This window comes from Taurulus bubalis (assembly GCF_910589615.1).
Source record: "Taurulus bubalis genome assembly, chromosome: 6".
In the NCBI taxonomy this organism is placed as follows: Eukaryota; Metazoa; Chordata; class Actinopteri; order Perciformes; family Cottidae; genus Taurulus; species Taurulus bubalis.
The window spans coordinates 8,397,806-8,418,165 of NC_136594.1; the positions used below are offsets into that span (position 1 = coordinate 8,397,806).

At 40.4% G+C, this 20,360-nt stretch overlaps 3 protein-coding genes across 3 annotated transcripts; 1 reads left to right on the forward strand and 2 right to left on the reverse strand.

The window, feature by feature from the left end:
• Positions 1 to 455: 455 nt before the first annotated feature.
• On the reverse strand, positions 456 to 6,573 carry lap3 (leucine aminopeptidase 3). Its single transcript, XM_079219382.1, has 13 exons — positions 6,450 to 6,573; positions 5,741 to 5,856; positions 4,880 to 4,934; positions 4,692 to 4,797; positions 4,391 to 4,550; positions 4,109 to 4,273; positions 3,523 to 3,681; positions 3,305 to 3,429; positions 2,992 to 3,080; positions 2,798 to 2,900; positions 1,555 to 1,634; positions 1,357 to 1,466; positions 456 to 983 (listed from the first exon to the last, which is right to left on the reverse strand). The coding sequence occupies exons 1-13, from the start codon at positions 6,546 to 6,548 to the stop codon at positions 797 to 799; spliced, it is 1,554 nt and encodes a 517-aa protein (XP_079075508.1). The 5' UTR covers positions 6,549 to 6,573; the 3' UTR covers positions 456 to 796.
• A 1,597-nt stretch (positions 6,574 to 8,170) lies between these two features.
• On the reverse strand, positions 8,171 to 10,065 carry clrn2 (clarin 2; the record flags this gene model as incomplete). The annotated part of the gene is made up of 3 exons (XM_079220048.1): positions 8,171 to 8,439; positions 8,552 to 8,731; positions 9,813 to 10,065. The coding sequence occupies 3 exons, from the start codon at positions 10,063 to 10,065 to the stop codon at positions 8,171 to 8,173; spliced, it is 702 nt and encodes a 233-aa protein (XP_079076174.1).
• A 1,525-nt stretch (positions 10,066 to 11,590) lies between these two features.
• tapt1b (transmembrane anterior posterior transformation 1b) lies at positions 11,591 to 19,612 on the forward strand (the record flags this gene model as incomplete). Its single annotated transcript, XM_079219823.1, has 14 exons — positions 11,591 to 11,768; positions 13,263 to 13,393; positions 13,493 to 13,611; positions 14,556 to 14,718; positions 14,821 to 14,956; positions 15,297 to 15,394; positions 15,482 to 15,551; positions 15,727 to 15,807; positions 15,976 to 16,085; positions 17,262 to 17,321; positions 18,167 to 18,235; positions 18,348 to 18,424; positions 18,542 to 18,714; positions 19,359 to 19,612. The coding sequence occupies 14 exons, from the start codon at positions 11,591 to 11,593 to the stop codon at positions 19,610 to 19,612; spliced, it is 1,719 nt and encodes a 572-aa protein (XP_079075949.1).
• Between the last annotated feature and the right edge of the window lie 748 nt (positions 19,613 to 20,360).

Consider the following 20,360-nt stretch of genomic DNA (forward strand, 5'->3'; position numbering starts at 1 on the left):
AATAGTGGATATTTTCACCTCATTGGGCTTCAACAAAGTATGAATCTGATGCAATTTAAGAAGGAAAAACAGACTCCTCACAACTCATGAGGAGACACAAGAAGCTTTGTTTCAACGAGTCCCAAGCCAACTTGTGCTTTCAACTTTGTGGCAACAGTTTGGGGGAAGGCACTGACTCGCCCCGTTGCACAATGACAAGTCCATAAAGAAGTTGCTTTCAAAGTCTGAAACTTGACTGGCCTTTGGGATGAATGCCATTTATTGGCAAATCACTGCAGCCAGTTTGCAAAACTTGTTGGTAAACCTTCTCCCCATCCCATGATTCTGGAATGAGATGTTCAGAAATCACATACAGGGCGTAATCTTTGGGTGTGAGGTAGTGTGCATTGGTGTGTTGACCAAAGAGCTATAGAGATTACAAATGTGTCACACCCATCATTAATTATATAGTTTATTTTATACATCATATACATTTTTATACTTTAAAGTTACGACGATGTTTCAGCTGTTTTTAGCTGAAATCACAACAGTTGTCGGGATCCACTAAACCTGTGTTACACTGAGGCCTATGACATTGATGCCTTAGCTAAACATCAAAGCCGTCATGTTGGTTTAAAAAAATAAAAATACAGCAATGAATCCTTGCCAACATTTTCTGAGCTCTTCAATGGATATGATATTGTCCATTTTTGACTTCTAAACCTGGCCAGTGCTGAGAGACTAGGGTTGAATCTTGCCACAGACGAAGCTCACAGTCAGAGAGTCTTGTGTCTGATCTGATATTTGTGTCAATCTCTCAGCCACTTTGGGCCAATCCGGCAGCAAACTCCACCAGAGTACGTGTTGGTCTTCCAGACATGCCTTTACTCAGGTAGGGAACTTCATCTTTGTTGCTCATCACACCTGCGATGTCCAGATGAGCCCAATGAGGAGCTGTGACAAACTCTCTCAGGAATGCAGCTGCTGTGCATGCGCCACCAGAACTAGAAAGATGAACAACACACACAGTCAGATTCAGGTTAATAAAGCCATGGGAATACTCCTGGGTCCTGTTCTAAACTAATTCAGGCTAACATGCTGTAATCAGGTTAAAATAATCCTCTTTATTCTCATCATGCTTATTTTGTTCTTGATTTATTAATCCTAGATCAAGTTATCTTGAGTAATAATACGCCCTTATTGTGAAATTAAGTTTTAAAAAAATGTGTTGAACCCATCATTTGATGAACCGGTTTTGAAGAACCAAGCCATCCAGACTCATGTCAAAGCATTTAACGCTTCAATATGGTTATACTATTCACTTCGGTGACACACGAACAAGGAATCTGTACTGCTCTGATGTCTGCAGGCACGTACCGGCTGTTGCCGACGTTGTTGAGGTCAGCCAGCTGGCTGTCAGTCACCTGTCGGGTGTAGTGCTGGAACAGAGGCATCCGCCACACTCTGTCACCCGTCACAACACTAGCCTGCAAACACACACACACACACCATTAGTCAACACAGGAGATGATGGACTGAGAGGTTGGGAGCATGTTTATTGTGCATGCACAGTACCTTGTGCAGCTGCTCCCAGAGCCAGTCAGAGTTTGTAAACACTCCGGTTGCTGCTGATCCAAGAGCTACATCAATCGCACCTTGAAGACCCCCCCAAAAAAAGAAGCAACATTTTAAAACTTACAAATGATATTTGCATATCTTATTATCAGAACTTCACTTAAATTGGCCCCTTAAAACTCTGGCCTAGTTCCGGTCCATCTCATGTTCACATTGACTTATTATTACCAAGCTGTAAACATGAACTCGTATGGCCGGGTATCTCAGTCACTGGACTGTTTTGGTGACGATCACCCTGCATCATTAGCGCTGCACGGCGACAACGTGGTGAGATCAAATGCATCCCTTTCCTGCACCTCATGTGTTAATTTATCTTCTCTGGTGTCACAAAGAAAGAGCTGATTATGAGGCTACAACTGGACCTCATATATCATGAATGGGAGCACGGTGACGGGGTTGATACAGAATGAAAAACAAGCATCCTGTAAGGTTATTTCAGGAGATAGATACTTTGGGATCGCGACAGTTCTCTTGACTTTTTAATGAGAAATGGCCAATTACAACCACAACACACCTCTTTTTAAGATTTATTTCCCGGCAGGATATACACAGGGGATAAGCAGAGAGAGGGGACGGTATGTTATTCATCACCTCTAACACACCTCTGTATACGCGTATGATTTTGCATTATATACAGATTCTTTAACAGTTTCTTCCTTGAGGACCAGCTTTTTAGGGGATCTCAGTCCGATGGTTTGGTCAGCAACAAATGATCAATTGACAGCATTCAGCGTTGGTTTGAATTGTACCAAACGAAAGTTAAAAACCAGTCTCAGAATGTGGTGGCTTGTTCTTTGTACTTCTTTAATACTACGCCACGTTACAAGGCTCCGTTTCTCGACTCACACGTTAAACAATGATTCCATTGATTTATTTACACTGTCATCTAACTTAACAAAACCATAATAAGTCTAACGTGAGGTCAAAGACTGTGCTGATGCCCTGTTCATGGACTCGGTCCCACCAATTCCTCTTAAAATAAAAAATCCCGAATATGAATTTAACATCTATTCATAAGTCAAAGGAATGTATTTAGATCCCACAAATATATTAGCAAATTTAGAGAATATGATTTGTCATCAAAATAAAAAATGTGGCATAACATGATCTAAATATGATGTAAATATGAACATTAGTTGTTTCTATTCACCAAACGTAAATAAATCCATTGGAAAAATCCCACCTGTCAGCGTAGCAACATTGACAATGGTTCTTGGGTTGAAAGTGTGTCCGTAACACAGCGCGTCCGCGAGAACCAGCCGGCCCTCTGCATCTGTATTATCAACCTGTACGCAACAACAACACAAGCGGCTCATCACACACACACATGTAAGTGCAGAAATGCATCACACCCATGCAATGGTTCGATCCACCCACCTGGATTGTTTTTCCATTTTTGGCCGTGACAACATCCCCTGGTTTAGTAGCTTTTCCACTGGGCATGTTCTCACACAAAGGAGCCAGACCTAATTTATTGTAACCAGTTGAAACAGGCAGGTTAAGAGATTTGTTTTCAATGAATCATTACAATATCAATAATAAGTGCATTCTGTGATTCAAAAGTCTGACTCCTCCCCCCCCCAAAGTCCATTGCAGGGTTTTATGGAGTCTGGATATTAATATATTCTCTAATTTACAATCTATGCTAGAATAGATGAAGTTGGAGAATCCATATTGTCAAAACATTTACCAATAATGTTGACCGGTAGTTTCAGAGCTGCTGCTGTGACGATAGACGCGCACACGGTGGCAGCTCCCCCCATATCAGCTCTCATCGCATCCATAGAAGCAGACGGCTTCAGAGAAATACCACCGCTACAAAGGAGTCAAAAGGGCATTAATGTGAGCTTTGTAATGTTTTATTTTGATGTGAATTACTGGGCTTGAGTGTGTATTGTGATGGTTTACCTGTCAAAGGTGATGCCCTTGCCCACTAAGAGCAGTGGGGCCTGCTTGCTGTCTGGAGAACCGTTGTAATGTAGCTCCAGGAAGACAGGGGGCTCCTCTGAGCCTTTTGACACACTGAGAAACGCGCCCATCTGTTGCTGCTCGATCCAGGCCTGAGACCTACAGAAACAAATGAACTATTAGAACAAAAGTCTTCCTTCAACTGATCTTCATGGTGCAAAAAAGGATCAATAAAATCAGAAAATACCTTATTTTAAGCGATATCATATTTTGAATAACCGGTTGTCAAGAATTGTCTGTATGATTGTTAAATGTTTTTCCTGGTTTATAATCACTTAAAAAAAGGCCCATCAGTCTCCTGCAGCCTACAGTCAAACATCTGGCAACACTATAAGAAGCCGTTAATTTATAAGGTCCCAAAATGCCTTAACTCGGCGATTAAAAAGCACACGCGTCTAAAACACCGTTCAATAATGCGACAAAGCAAAAATAATGCACTGTTCTTCACATGTCTGCATGCTTTGTTGTTGTTTTCAGAGTCTTGACATAATTAGGACGGTGCAGTAATGATGAATGATTCACAGACCTCTTATTTACTGTGACTCGTTCAGCATGCAGCGCTAATCTCTCTTCGATGGTGTTGGCAAAAGCAGTAGGAGTGATGTGATTGGCGGGAGCTTCCATGAGTAGCCGCGCCAGGTTTTGGCCATCTGCATACATGACTCCTTTCTGCCACCCGGTCGAGTCGGAACTAAGAACAAGTGCGCACATACACACACACAGACAGACACATATACATTAGCATCTGGAATAACCCTCTAGTATCAAACGCCACGGCTTTGTGCTACAGCTAATTTGTTAAGTCTACCTTCCATGAAGCTGTGTGGTTACTTTGGTCTTCTTCTTGGATTTGAGTTTGTCGTATTGGAACAAACCCAGAGCGGCGCCTTCTGCTGCTGATTGGGCATCACCGCATCCGTCCACCTCCACGTGGTTCACCTCCAGGTCCTGAAGCAGCCGGCAGCCAGCTGAGCACACACAGACAAATGCACAGATATCAGCCAGGTAGTGACTCCAGTGAGATAAGATAAGATACCTTTATTGTCCATTACATAACATGACATGGAAATATTTGCCCGTACGAAGACAAGGAGAGACACGTGTCTTACCTGACGTTGCCTGTCGGATGTTCTCTTTGCTGGTGTCCCAGTTTTCTGACCCGCACACACCTGCACTGGTCTTACCAAGCCCGACTACTGCGACACACGGGAAGTCCTGGAGAAGACAGGTAAGATTAAATTACTCTGACGTTGTCACGAGACCGGGTTTGTCTTATTCTGATTTCACGCCTCTTTACCTTGTGGATTCCATAAAATATTCTGCTTTTGCCTTTCTTGAGAGTCGGACCAGAGCTGGAGAGAGCAAAACAAAACCAGTTTATTAACCAGCTGTGCAACAGATTAGACAGAGACACAGTGTTAGCTCATCATCCAGGGATGCACCAGCGTGTTTTTTGTCTTGTTTGCACTACTTATATTCATACATCTCTTCCATTTGCACTGCATGTTATAGGTGTACTTGTACCTCATTTTGTATCTAGTTTTTGCAAGGTTTCACTTACAGGGCTCCAAGAAAAATGAGAGAACTTAATCTGCTCATGGAGACCTTGTGATGTGGTCAAAAGCTCCAGAAAAAAAGCATGCGAGTGATAGAATATTATTATATATAACTGCGGTTTCCATGAATGAACTTTCAAGTTGATTGTTTGGTTGAGAGGTCTTGATTCAAATGCTGGTCTGTTTCTAAAATCTTGTCCACCCAATTTCTAATTGAAAGGTAAACTAAATATGTTATATAATAAGTTAGCCCCAAGAATCATCCGAAAGTGGAATCAACAACTCCCTAAAACTGATTATAACTTTTATAAAGGGGGGATTCATTGCAGGACTGCAGTATTAGACTGTTCAGAATCAGAAACCGTTTATTACCAGGTATGTTTAACATACGAGGAATTTGTCTTGGTGGGTGGTGCATACAATAAACAACAGTCGACACAGTGCAAGAAATAGAAACATTACATTTACAATAGAATATAAAATAAAGTGCACAAACAAACAGAACTTTAAAGTGTACTGTAGGTGTATGTGTAAGTGTAATGGGTCATTGTTATCATCACACAACAAGACATGTACTGACAGCTCACAAACAACACACTCACATTTTCAGCAATTCAGAGAGTTTTCCAGAAATATTTTGGTCAAAACCAGCAGCAGCTTCAGTAAGATGAAGGCCGGCCTCCTCTCCCTCCTTCTCAAACACTCCCAGCACCAGACCCTACAGACACACATGTAAAAAGGAAAAGGAACCCACAAACCGGTCAATCTATATTTACACACAGATAAATTAACACACAGTTATCGTCCCAATAAGACAAATGAACTACTGTGCTTGCATGTAAACTCTCCACAAACCTCACAGATTACACTGACTAGTTGTGTTGCAGTTCTTCACTGCATGCATAAAAAAACCTATACATGTATGCCATGTAACTCTTGGATGCAACGCTTCACATCAAATACATTTAGATGTCAGCCTAATACTTTGCTTTGACTATTTAAATGTAAAGCACTTTAAATTAAAATGTGTTTTAAAAGTGCTATAATAAAGCTGTGAAATGAATCCACATTTGAAGCTAATTAAAGACTGAGTGGCTGATGACTGGAAGTAACTTGTACACAGTTGGTACACAGTTGTTACACACACACACACACACACACACACACACACACACACACACACACACACACACACAGTGTCAAAACCTCTGAGATCAAGTGTGACGTGTTGATGAATCTTGTGAGAGTCACTGAAGTAACAAGCTGCCTGTCAGCTCATGTTTGACAGGCTAACAGCTAACGGCTCCTTACTTTTCTCTCGTTCAGGTGAGTCTGTGACGCAGAAAACGACCTGCAGCATTTAGTCCGCACCGCCGTCTGCACGGTTCTCCTCACAAGAAGCATCGTCATCAGTTGTGCATACGTAAACCCAGAAACAAACTATTAACTCAGAGATGTAGAGGTCGCATGCATGTGCAAAGAGTCGATCGACCTCACACCGTCGCGTTTCTACTACGTCATCAAAGAAGCGACTACGGAGGTAATTTGTCGCCACGCGGCGGCAGCAGCGAGAAGATGCAGGAGACTGCAGCCGAAAACTAATGACACAAATAGTGACATAAACCAGGTCTAACTAGTATATTTTCTCAAGAACTGTACTTAATTGCAATTGTGAGGTACTTCCATTCTATTCTACTTTATACTTCTACTCCACTACATTATAGGGACATCTTGGAGGCTACTTTTTTCTTGTCTGACAATTTTAGAATCAGATTAATAATACAAACTATAATAAACAACTAAAGGATGATGTCTATCATAGAATAATATAAAACGTATTGATCCGCTGGAACACATTTAATTCCCAGATATACATTAAGTAATTAAGCCTTCAATGATATGATATACAATATTATGGGTCATTCTGCATTATGATTAATTTAAATGTTGGTAAGTATAGTTTGATTCTAATATGAATGTAATTACAGTTTTGAATGCATAACTTTTACTTGTCGGATAATGGAACATTTCTACACTGTAGTACTGCTATTGATCTGAGTACTTCTTCCACGACGAAAGTGAACAATATCACTGCATGTACATTCCCAAAATAACAATCGATAATCTACTCTGCAGCAGCTAATTTAATTCATGTGTTGTTCTTTAACAAGTCTGATAAAGGTAAACTCAGATTCAAAAGGTCACATAATTTAAATCTAATACTTAATAATTAATTTGTAAATTTTTTAACAAGACAATTATTTCTTCCAAGAGACAACGGTGTCACTTGATGCTTTTAAAATAAGAAGAATAAAGAAATCCTCACTGGCTCGAGACCTGATATTGGCAAATTTAGAGATTATATATAGAAAGAAAAAAGAAAAGACAACGCTTCAGGTCATTATGAGATAATAACAACAATAAAACACAAACACGTATTTCAACTATAATAATTTAATTGATGTATTGTGTAAATATTAGAGTGTTAATGTCCAGGACATTATAACCAATGTATTTAACGTAATATAAGTCCTTTAATAATAATAACCTTTATAACAGCTGACTTCTCAAGATGTAAGGAACTTTTTGTGACCAAGATAAAGTAAATAAAATCAATTGATGATTATAAATATCTTTCTGTTAATGAAATATTGTATACATTAAATATATAAGCCTACAATCCCTGTGAAATAAATCATTATTCATGCATAGCTGTACAATTCTATTATGGATCAACAATATTTACTCTAAAAACAAAAATGGAATCCCAATCAAAGACTGGGGACTTTAAGTGAACCATAAAGTGTCTGAAATACAGATCAGTTAATGACATTCTCGACATATAATAAAAAAAAAACAATAATGATGTATTTACATTTTGCAGCTATAGACAGAATATAACCAACACGGGATGTCCAGAATGCAACGGGTAAGTTTGAGATACAGGACTCTTGGCACTGGCACAATGCTGTCAGTCATTGTCGTTTCCTCCAGTCAGCCACCAGAGATGTAAATGCTCCCCCGTTGGTCCTTTAGTAGAGCAGGTCCAGACTAGAAATGGTGGGTTCTTCTGGTTTCTTGATCTCCGGTTTGGGCAGTTTGATCCGACTCATGGCAACCACTCCACAGACGGCAAAGTGAGTCACAATGCTACCCACGCCCAGCCAAAAAGACCAGTCTAGGCTGTCATCCAGCACAACCAGCACGAAAAGGTTCTCCCGATGATTGGCCACCCGCTCGGTCAGACTGTGGTGCCTCACGGCTGCCAGGAAACACAACACGCCCAGGGCACCGAAAAGAGCTGCAAGAAAAATAGAGAGGTGAAGTTCAGAAGCACCAGGAAGTGAAAACCCCATCAACAATTGAGGGAGATTCTGAGGGAAAGAGTCAATATGAAAAGTTGCCTCACACACCAGCAATGACGTTCCATAGGTAGAGTCCTTTGAGCCCTTTGATGCTCTGGTAGGGAACTTTGCGTGCGTTGTATATGCAGAAAGACAGACTGACCAGCGCGAAACCCACAGCCACCAGCAGGAAGAGGATCACCATCATGTGAAGGCCGCCGTTCAACGTCCGCACAAGCTTTGGGAAAACTGGACCGAGAAGAAGCGCAGATAAACAAAAACACATAGCAGAACACAGCTTAATGTGTCGATGCAGCATTTCTCTTTTTCTGATTACCACAGTGTATACTACAAAGATGGAGCTGTACACCTCTTGAACAACGCCTGTGCTGTGTACTGACATGATGAAAAACAATGATGATGTCATCTATAAAGGACAAGTTATGTTGCATACTTACCTGAACATGTTGATGTTGTTATATTGTTTGGAGCTCATGTCTTAATGTGAAGGTGTTATATAATTGTATATGTTTGTATTATGATATTTAAGTCAATAAACTAACAAACTAGCAAAACTATCTGTTGGCAGTATATGCAGCATAGTAATGTTCCTTGGGATGTTTGATTCTTATTCTTTCAATATAAAAAGAGAGCATGTGGCAGGTTTTCAATATTGTTTAAATGAAGTTTAATTCATGCAAAAATGAAATTAATGAAATGTAATAATAATGAATTATGTTAAAAGATGTAATAAACTCATGCAACTAAATTATAATTTAAGAAACAGTGTGTATTGATGAGATAAGATCTAAATAGTTCTCCCTTAAATAGCTTTAAGGCTGGGAAATAACCATTTTATTCCACTTTATGTTCCAAGTTATATGTTTACATTTAATTAAATACTCAGCCCACGACTATGTTTTTTTTGCTGCTCTATTTAATCAAATAGACATAATCTACATGGCTTGTGCATCAATTTGTACACATTTGTCACCAAATTCAACAATATTTGCTCTGTTTGAAAGCTCTGCGATCCCCATGACTTGTTTGCTCTTAAAAAGAGGTTGTAAGTTTGCTTTGTTGGTAACTAAAAGTGATACTATCATGTTGAGCTATCTGTAGCCTGAAGGCGATGAGAATCTAAAGAAGCGATCCACTTTTAATCAAACATAATCAACACATTTTTGACTGCACTGTGTCATAATTTCATGGTAATAATACATATTTGATTTGCATTTTTTTTATATTTCAAGAAATAGATGTCTTGATTGTATCATATATATAAATATTGAACACTTGGTGTGTATAGTGTGATAGTGTTTGACCCTACTGTATATTTTGGAGCGCCTGTTGCCGAGCCCACACTTCTTGGTCTTTCCTCCCTGGAACAGGCCGTAGTAAATGTCCCCGATGAACTGCTCCATCTCCGGGTGGGACGCGTTCACTATCTCCGCCCCGGTCTTGCACAGGATCCGTCCGGTGACCCACCGCTCCGTGGACAAGGCCACGACCAGGAGCACCACCGAGCCGACACAGAGCACCGAGGCCACCGAGAAGGTTATCCGTTTCCACAGCGAAGGCATCTTACGAGCCCATGGTGCCCCGAGGAAGGTAACACGACGCCGGGCAGCGACCGCGGAGCGCGCTCGGCGATCACCATGAGTTTACGCTGTAGTTTGTAAAAAAGGGGGAATTAATCATAACCGGGTAAATAGTTATTTCTCTCGGTGAAATGACGCGTGTATTGTTATGTGAGTCCACAGAGGAGGAGAAACCGAATCCATGGTGGTCAAAGAGATCCGTTACCGGGAGAAACTCTATCCCTGCCCAGTGCGTCTGCTTTCCTCCCTCCCTTCCTCTGCTCTCTCCTCTTTATTCAGCGGACGAATTAACCTTTGCGGTCTGGAAATGTGCCACGATTGGTGTCATTAAGATCATGCAAGCGTAGCTAATGGTGTCACAATGAGAGATGTGGTGCTCTGCAGCACCTTAAAGGTCGGGTCAGAGTGTGAAACACAGGGGACCAATGGGTTCAGACTCGGATTTATAGTCCTCCATCCATGCATCTGCATCCATCTCTCATCGAGTTGCTTGCACTTATGCATTACGGTTTAGCTGCAATTCGTGGTGTAAAGTAATAAAGCAGGCTCAATTTAATCAAGCACTATATTGAGCAGTGACTCAGGTTGTCTGGGGGCCTCCAGGGCAGGAGCGAAACAAATTAAAAGGTGTTATAATAGGGCAGTTTATATGTGACTGCATCACATTTACACCATTGAAAGGGCATGCGGTCTATCGATACGTCATCATATATCGTTCATTATTCACAAGGATATATTTTTTTAACTTGTATCTTGTTATTGTTTATAATATAATATTCCTTTAATATTGATATTCTTCTGCTATATTGTATATGTTATCATGTTGATGTTATGTTATATTGTATATTTTGGTACTTTATCTTGTTATTGCTATATGTTATCGTTTATAATGGAACCCTTTTTGTTAAATCATATACTTTTCTTTATCATGTTAATGTTATGTTGTATATTTTGGTACTTTATGGTTATTGTTATGTTTTCGTTTATAATGGAGTCCTTATTCCCTAGGACCACTGTAATTCTCCGACACGCTTTGAAAGGGAGGGTTGAACTGAGGGGCTTGCAACAACCTTCTGCAACCTTACCACTTAGATACCACTAAATATCACACTGTTTATTTAAACCTAAAATACAGTATGTTAACAAAGAAGGTAACTCAAGCTGTTATTACTAATCTTTAAAATAAGCAAAATTGATCTCACTACATATGTCGTTGCTCTTTATGAATACATTTATTTATTGACTACTAATTAAGAAAAATCCCAGTTCTGTTTCTCTGTTTCTACCAATATCTACGCATTCAAATTGCCCGCCAAGTACCGTTCTTCCAGGACCACCTGAAGGTCTACTACTCCACTACTATCTGCGACTCAATCATGAACGTTCCGTTGACGCGATCGTCTTTTAAAACGCTCTGGTTATAACGCCGTGTTGACGTAATGACGGCGGAGCGTGTGACGCAGATGTCAGTTGCTCAGGCATCATCAGATGAGACCGTTTGGTGAAGATGGCGGACTCGCTGTCGTCAGGTCTGGGAGAGGAGCAGGAGAAGGAGAAGGAGGACAGGGAGTGCGGCGGGAAGGCTGCCAAAACAGAGGAGAAACAGGAGAAAGATGGAGTCACAGAGACGTTGGGGTTTAACGATAAAAATGACGGCAGTAAGGGGAAGAAACGCAACCTGTCAGGTGAGAGCTAGCTTCGTTGTACAGCACACAGTTTGACAGCGCTAGCTAGCTGCTGAAGGTTTTTTTTTTGGATTTTTTTTTTTTTATTTCACGTTGCTGGGAAACATTTGTTTGGTTTGACAACATACCTGCACTCGTATATGCGGGTATCTGTTGCGTGAGTACGCAGTTACCATTGCAACCAGCTAACGGTCAACGTTAGTCTCTGCAGCTTTGCTCCGAGTTTGCACTTTGAGGAACGTATAAGTAACGTTATGTGGCTAATATATGTTATGTTATGCATGCAAATTGTTACCCGACTGCCCGCATGACAGCACTCCTGCATGTAAACACGCAAGAGTTAAATAGGCCAGTTTGCTTCTCTGTCAAAGTAAGACGCGCTGTGCCTCTGCACAGGCGCACTCATGTGCTGCTGAGGAGGTCTCGTTAAATACTACTGCCAAAAGTATGTGGACACCTATCTTCACACTGTGTACTTTCGGTCTGGCGCTGCTTGTCATGGTCGACTAGGATTATTGGTTCTAATTAAAGCCCTTCAATGATTTAGGCTTGCACCTCCATAACGTTTTGATGGACTGATTCAAAGAGACTGGTCAAAATAGGCAATTCCACGTCAAACATTTTGATTTTACATAGTAGGAAAAGGACAGATGACACTTATAACATTAACCATCATTCATATTAATATATTACACCTTGTGCTTTTTCTGCTGTGCTTATTGATGCATTAGGGGGTTGAAATACAACGACTTTCTTTACCCTCTACTGTGGGTCAGGTTTTGGAAAATGTTTGATTCCTACTCTTTCCAGAATTCAACTTGATATAGTTTTTTATTTGACTTTTCTTGCCTGGTAGACTCCCACATATTTCAGACTCCTCATTTCATAATGCAGGCTCAAAAGTTCAGAATCCAGATCCAACCCAACAATGCACAAAGTGAAGCCCAAAGCGAAAAGTCTTTCACACTTTGGTGTAGAAGAGCTTGAGCCTCATTCAACAATATGGGGATGAATTTCAACCTCAACTGTGAGCCGGTACTTATCAGCCAACACCAGTCCTCAGCCTCACGGATGCAGTTGGATGACTGAATAGGAGAAAATCCCTGCAGCCAGGGTCCAACATTCTGGAAAACTCTATCCAGAACAGTGAAGACTGTTATGTTATAGCAGCAGGTTTATGGTTTTGAATGAGCGGTTCAGCAATGACTGGGTGTAACTTTTGTTTGTACGGATATGTCTGGTCATAAAGTGAAAGTAGTTCATATCAATGCAAATGTGTATGGTTTATTATTTGTGAAGGACTCTCCTATGTTTGCAGTGAAAATACAGGCACCTGCTGATAACCTGTGAATAAAGTCACCAAAGCTTTCTGGGGTTGTAGTTATTTTGATCACAAAGGTGTGAGACATCAATGGCAGGCAAATTTCTCTTCGAAGGTTGCATGTGTCTATGTGTGTGTTTAATGCTTTTCCTCTTGTCCAATTCTGGCTCTAGACTTGTCTCTGGTCAGATTTATAACCACTGAGCTGACCAGAGGATACTTCCTGGAACACAATGAGGCCAAATACACCGAGCGCAGAGAGAGGGTCTACACCTGCCTCCGCATCCCCAAGGAGCTGGAGAAGGTAAACACACAAACAATTGACTGTGATATTTCTTTGTAGATGTCACAGATAAATGAATATTCTCCTTATATGTGTCTGACTCTCATTCTTTCTCTTTAGTTGATGACATTCGGCTTCTTCCTCTGTCTGGATGCCTTTCTCTATGTGTTCACCCTGCTGCCCCTTAGGGTGATTCTGGCCCTTTTACGGCTCATCACGTTGCCTTGCTGTGGCCTCAGGTGACGTATATACACTTTGGTATTAGGGATGCAAATTAAAATACATTTCCTGAATCAAGCATGGTCTTTTAAAAAATACCTAATGTTTTGATTCATTGAAGGCATTATAGCTGCTGTAATAAGTTGCATAATTGAATGTTGCATCCTGTCCTTCCTCTGTGCAATATAAGTAGTAAAGGGAGACTGCAACTAACGAGTAATTCTGACTAGTTTCTCTGAATTGTTTAGTCTATAAAACTTCAGAAAATAATGAAGAATTGTTATTACAACAAGACGAGCATGAAGATGTTTAGTTTTATACAATGTGCTACAAGAAAAACTAGCAAATCCTCACATCGAACCATCAAATGTTAAGCATTTTTGCTTGAAAAACTAAAAAAAGTTGCACATTAATGTTCAGTTGATTGACTGAATGTTTTAGGTCGAAAGGGAAAGTTTACCCTTCGTCTGATTGTGTCTGTGCATCTGTAGAAACATGTGCTTGTCAGTCAACATTATTAGTCGATACATCTTTTGTTGATAAATAAAAAATTGACTATGAATTGAGTGATGTTGAGATTGTTCAAGTCATTTATCGAGCAAAATACGCTGGTTTTCACTTTCTTATATGTTAGGATTGGCTCCTTTTCTTCTATTTCTATAACACTGTAAATTAAATATATTTGAATGTTTAACTGTTAATATTATTGACTAAATATGTATTGGTCAATAAAAAAAAAAGTTGTTTAAGAAAGTGATGGTTAATTGCAGTCCTGTATTATACAGATTTGGTGAATACCTTCTGGTGGTAATGTCAACATTTGTAAACGGAAGCAATCAGTGCGACATTGTTCTCAACCTCTTGGGGGCAGTAGAGCTCTTTCTGATTTTGTTCAAATGATGATAACCTGTCCTGTTCTTCTCTTCTTCTCAAGACAAGTAATGTGTTTTTGTTATTGTTTTAGTGGCTCCCGCCTGCTCCAGCCAGCTCAGGTGTGTGATGTGCTTAAAGGCTTCATCATGGTGCTGTGTTACTCTATGATGAGCTACGTGGATTACTCCATGATGTACCACCTTATCAGGGGACAGTCTGTTATCAAACTGTACATTATCTACAACATGTTAGAGGTACACACAGATGATACTGCAATACTACAATATAAAGCTCTTGGATGTACTGTACAGTGAGCCGCCAGCTCATTCGCTCTCTTGCCCCCGTTGTGTTGTCAGGTGGCGGACCGCCTGTTCTCATCATTTGGTCAGGACATCCTGGACGCTCTGTACTGGACAGCCACCGAACCCAAGGAGAAGAAGAGAGCGCACATAGGCGTGATTCCTCACTTCCTCATGGCTGTGCTCTACGTCTGTATCCTCACTGAGAGAGACCTGTCTACACGTCAGTCTGGGATGACAGGAAATATTATTGCAAACTGGCAAACGATCTTCTTAGTTTTGATGAAAATAATTATGGGTTAATTGAGTTTTTGTTCCTGTTCTTCTTGTCTTCTACAAAACATTGTCAGTTTATTGAAAATAGTCTACTAATGAATCAGCAATGTAATCATACGTTGCAACCTCACATAGGTATTATCTATCAGGCTATTAGAATGTGCATTATAGTGGACGCACATCAGAATGAACACACAGCATGATTTTCTTTACTGTAGCCCTCAGTGTATTTTTTTCCTTAGCACGTTTGTGTCTAGTTCTCCATGCCATCCTCATCATGGTTCAGGCCACCACTTTAAACGTAGCCTTCAACTCCCACAACAAGTCCCTGCTCACCATCATGATGTCAAACAACGTGAGTGGAATGCACACAGAAACACTTGACTCAATTATAGGACTTGCTGCATGAGCAAATGACATTTGTATTTTTTTTCTGTTGCAGTTCGTGGAGATCAAAGGAAGCGTGTTCAAGAAATTTGAAAAGAACAACCTTTTCCAGATGTCCAACAGTGGTAAGTGTTAAATGATACCTAAAAAAAAAATACGCACCACAAAATCAGAGGTCTGTGGATATGTTGTAACCCAGCCTTTGAACTCTGTGATTTGGGACAAGGTACATTTCTGGAATCAAGCTCAGCCGCAGTGAGTTCAAAGTAGGTTAATCCAGGATTGATTTTTTTCTCACAGACATAAAAGAGAGGTTCACCAACTACATCCTCCTGCTCATCGTCTGTCTGAGAAACATGGAGCAGTTCTCATGGAACCCTGGTAACTAACGCAGCACAGCTATAATGTGACATTACTGAAATCTACACAGCTGGTTTCTACATGACAGAAGTTACATCACACTTCTTGGTGTTGCTCAGCACTTAACGGTCACTGTTATTTATAACTAATGTTACATTGACACTAATCAGTTTTTATGGTTGTTTTTAGACCACTTGTGGGTGCTGTTTCCCGATGTCATCATGGTGATAGCCTCCGAGGTTGCCGTGGATGTTGTGAAGCACGCCTTCATCACCAAATTCAATGACATCAGTGCTGATGTGAGTCCCTTTTTGCATACTTACTTTCACATTTTATCCTTTAGGTTGTGGTTACATGTAAGTGTGACAGCTAAGGGAGCGATGCTGTTGTTTTTAAAGACAGTCGACAACAAAGAGTACATTTATATTAATCTTATTCTAGATCCGTCTTGCAGTCCTCATTGGAGGATTCATAGATGAACAAACAAGTTGAACTGGATCACCCTTAAACGGAAGAAAACTTTAAAACACGTTGATTATTTGTCAAATTCTTAAGTTGTGAGCGGCATTTTTTATTTATTTATTTGCGATGGTCACTGGAATGTAAAAGTCACACTAGATCTCTATGTGACTGAAAACGTATGCTTTGACACTAACTGCGACATTCAATGGCAGGGGTTTAACAGCTTGTAGCGATATCTAACAACCACACAGATCAGTTTGGGACGTGGTTGCTTGATACTGAGCAAAGATCCATCCGCTGACAAAGACAGTGAGATGCAGTCGAAAAGCTCAGGAAAAAGCGAGTAAGTGGACCTTAGGTTAAGATTATCTCGTTCATCTACTTGTCAAAGGTGAACGAATAATCTCCACAGATTTGGCTCTATTTTGTTCGACTCCACTGATTTACACTAGGTGTGTTTTCCAAACTGGTGCTTTGTTCTCTCGTGTTCTCCTCGGTCTCACCCACCAGATACTCTGTAGTATCAGACGGACACTGTCAGTCAGTGCAGACATTTTTTTTTTTGTTTCATTTGGACTTTTTTTCCCCCACCTCCTTCACTCTTGTGCTCTCTTCCTATTTGTTTTCCTTAAAGGAGTTGTAACTTTGGTTGTGTAACGGAGCCCAACTCTACATGAAGGGATTAACCCCTTTATCTCTCAAGTGTCAAACCCAATCACACAAACCACACTCAGCGTGCATTCAAGCACTTGTGTATCAATGCTCCTCCACTTGAAACATTCTGTGCACATTTTAGCTTTTGTTTTTTTACACCGGCTTTATCCAAATAAAATTTGGTTAATTTCCTGCCACTACTCATCCTGTACCATCCTTATATATTAACACATACGTGATAAACATAATCAGACACCCCTGTCATTTCAACAATGTCGGTAACTGTATTTATTTGTTTTCATTTGGATGTTTATAAATTGGATGACTAGTGATGTGGGACCGGTTGTGTCCTTTTCCAGGTGTACGGAGAATACAGAGCCAGCCTTGCATTTGACCTTGTCAGCAGTAGACAGAAAAACGTGAGTAAAATTTGTTAAAATTCAAAATCAATTTCTCAAACTTGGGGTCAGGATCCAATGTGAGTCGCCTGTTGGGGACACATGTTAACGTTATTTAATACTTGTCTTATACACTGTACTTTGATACTTTTGATTACTTTTGATGTTATACTGTATATCGTCATTTTTATAGAACCCCACTCTGGTGCGGCATTCTACTGATGGAGAATGTAAAAGGACATAATATGTCATATTTAAATGAATTAAAGTGGGATAATGTTTTTAATTGCAAGGGTCAATTGAAGTCACAGGTCATAAAAGTTTTAGACATTCTTAACTACGGGGGAGCGTTATGGATAAAATCTTCTATCACTGTCAATATTATAATATCAATACGTATCTGGACTTCGTAATCTTCTAGAAATGCATTTGTAAAACAATTGCAAGAGGGGAAAAAAGCATCTGTGCTTATCTGTGTTTATTTTACATTTTCTTGTGATTTCTTAAGTTGCATTGCACAGATGACATATTTTATAGATTCATTTTAGGGACGGGAATGTTTGTATTATTGTCTTGCAGGTGACCTAAATATAAGCAAAATGACCCACAATGTCCAAATACAAGCAGACATACAAAGGGTATACGCACCACTGTGTAAACCGTAATATTAGTAACATTTGTTTAAATACTGAATGCCAAACAGACACTGATATTTGCAATATTAAGGAAATGCCCTCTAGTCTGTCCTAGTTTATCCTAATTTGATTAAGTAGTATTATGTAATGACTAATGTATTGGTTGCGGATGAAGAAGCATGTTGATTCTGGTCGATGCATTGTGAGAAAATGTTTTAAATGCGTCTCCAGGCTTACACAGACTACAGTGACTCAGTATCCAGAAGGATGGGCTTCATCCCCCTTCCTCTCGCTCTGTTGGTCAGTCACTGCTTATGGAATTATCCATTGCTCTTCATATTGTGTGGGTTCTATTGTTTATTGTTGATATACACTGATTATGTGATGATTTGTTTGCCTTTTCTATTTTCAGTTGATCCGAGTAGTAACCAGCTCAGTAAAGATCCAGGGTTCGCTCTCCTTTATGTGTGTGCTGCTGTTCTACCTGGGGTAAATGTCAAGTGGTCTTTTCCCAGTTTGAAAACATTCACAGTGTTTTTGGTGTTTCTTCTGTAGTTTTTCACATATTCATGTATTGTGTCTGTCTGTGTGTGTGTTTGTGAGCAGGATGATCACTCTGAAGGTGCTCAACAGTATCGTTCTGCTGGGGACATCATGTGTGTTTGTCAAAGCTGCCAACATGGAAGAAAAGCTCTTCGACCCTCCACCCTCAGTTGTCTCCAGCCGTGCAAACTCCAGAGGTCACCGCACCAAACAAGACCACACTTCACCACAGCAAGGTAGCGTTTTTTCTATCTTTATGTTGAGAAAATTCTAAATACGTTATCTAGTAAATTCAAAATCCCATCCTAGTAGTTAAGATAAGAGAATATGTACTTTTTTGTCTTTTCTTGGGCAATAGTGCAACACACAGCTGCAATCAACATAAAACCATACATAGCCAGCAAGACAGTACAGTGGTACATCCAAAGACACAGTAGAAATGCCCAGTTCGCTAAGATATTTAAATACATAGGCATTATAAACATCAGGAGAATTACTGTTGCTATGTCTGTCAAACTTCTTTTGACATGCTACATATGCAGTTTACGAAGACAGCAGCAGATTTAGTCAAAATATATTTTTTTAGAAACAATGAATCCTTGATTTCACACAGAAGTAGACAAAAGCAGACTTTTCATATCCTGTCGGCAACTGTTGATTTAATCAAAATGACAGCTGTAAGTGGCAGATTCAATCGGTGAAGAGTTGGCTGAAAATGCTATCTCTGAATGACTGTTTATATTGTTTCCATCTGACCTGTTGACTTGGTCTTAAGCATGCACTTGATGACTATATTCATGATATTAATCTCAAAGTCTGAGGCTAAAGCGGCACACTCCTCTGCTGCCTGTAATAATATCTACCACTGTCTCTCTATTAGAACCCACGACTGACAAAGAAGGAATATCACTGGCAGCAGACAGCCTCCCGCCTGCCAACATGGCAGAGAGCTCTGCCCCAACACTCCCCAAGAGCGACTCGGACACATTCCTGACCACGCCAGACGGGGAGGACGATGAAAAAATCATCAACGCCAACACGGGACTGGAAGGGGACAGACTCGAACAAAGAACGCCCAAGAAAGATTTGCTGGAAATAGACCGCTTCACCATCTGTGGCAATCGAATAGACTGAATGCCACATAGAACGACCAGTCAGCGTTAAACCTGGTTTAACAGCAAGGTTCAGGGATCAGACACGGGTCATGGAGCATGCACCTGACGTAGTTTTGTGCAACTGACCCTCGGAGTATTTATTTATTTATTACTGACAAAACCAGCCAAGGCATAAAGCTGTTACTGCGAGCGTCAGAGGTCCCTGCAGATGTTTCCATCTGGTCCAGTCGGTACCTCGTGAACCAAGTAGACTCCGTGGAGCCTTGTCTTGGTTGACGTGGCAACCCGAATACATGCTTTGCCGACGATGAAGATTGGGAGAAAACTGACATGCAGAACCGGGGCAAAGCACGAAGAGAGAAACAAAAACTGCACCTGTGAAATAGTTCAACACGGGTCGCTGTGTGATCTTAGGGACATGACAGCTGGACTGTGCGAGTACGTGTTCAAAAGCACAAGCTTATGTATGTACAGTGCAGAGTTGTTTTTAGAAAGAAGAATTTTTTTTTTTACATGATTTTCATTTCAAAAGCTTGAAAAATTCTAATATTTGAAATGAAGTTTTTACAAAGAATCTTAGATCTTTTTACTAAAAATTGAGCTGCAGGTAATGGTCGAAATACACAGAGCACGGACGCGGTGCCACATGTGCATCCATTATAATCCCTAGCTGCAGCTGCAGCTGCTTCATTGACCACAGAAGCTGCAAACATGGCACTGCTCATCTCTGTTTTTAAGCGGCTGGCCTTTTTTTTGCTGTAACACAG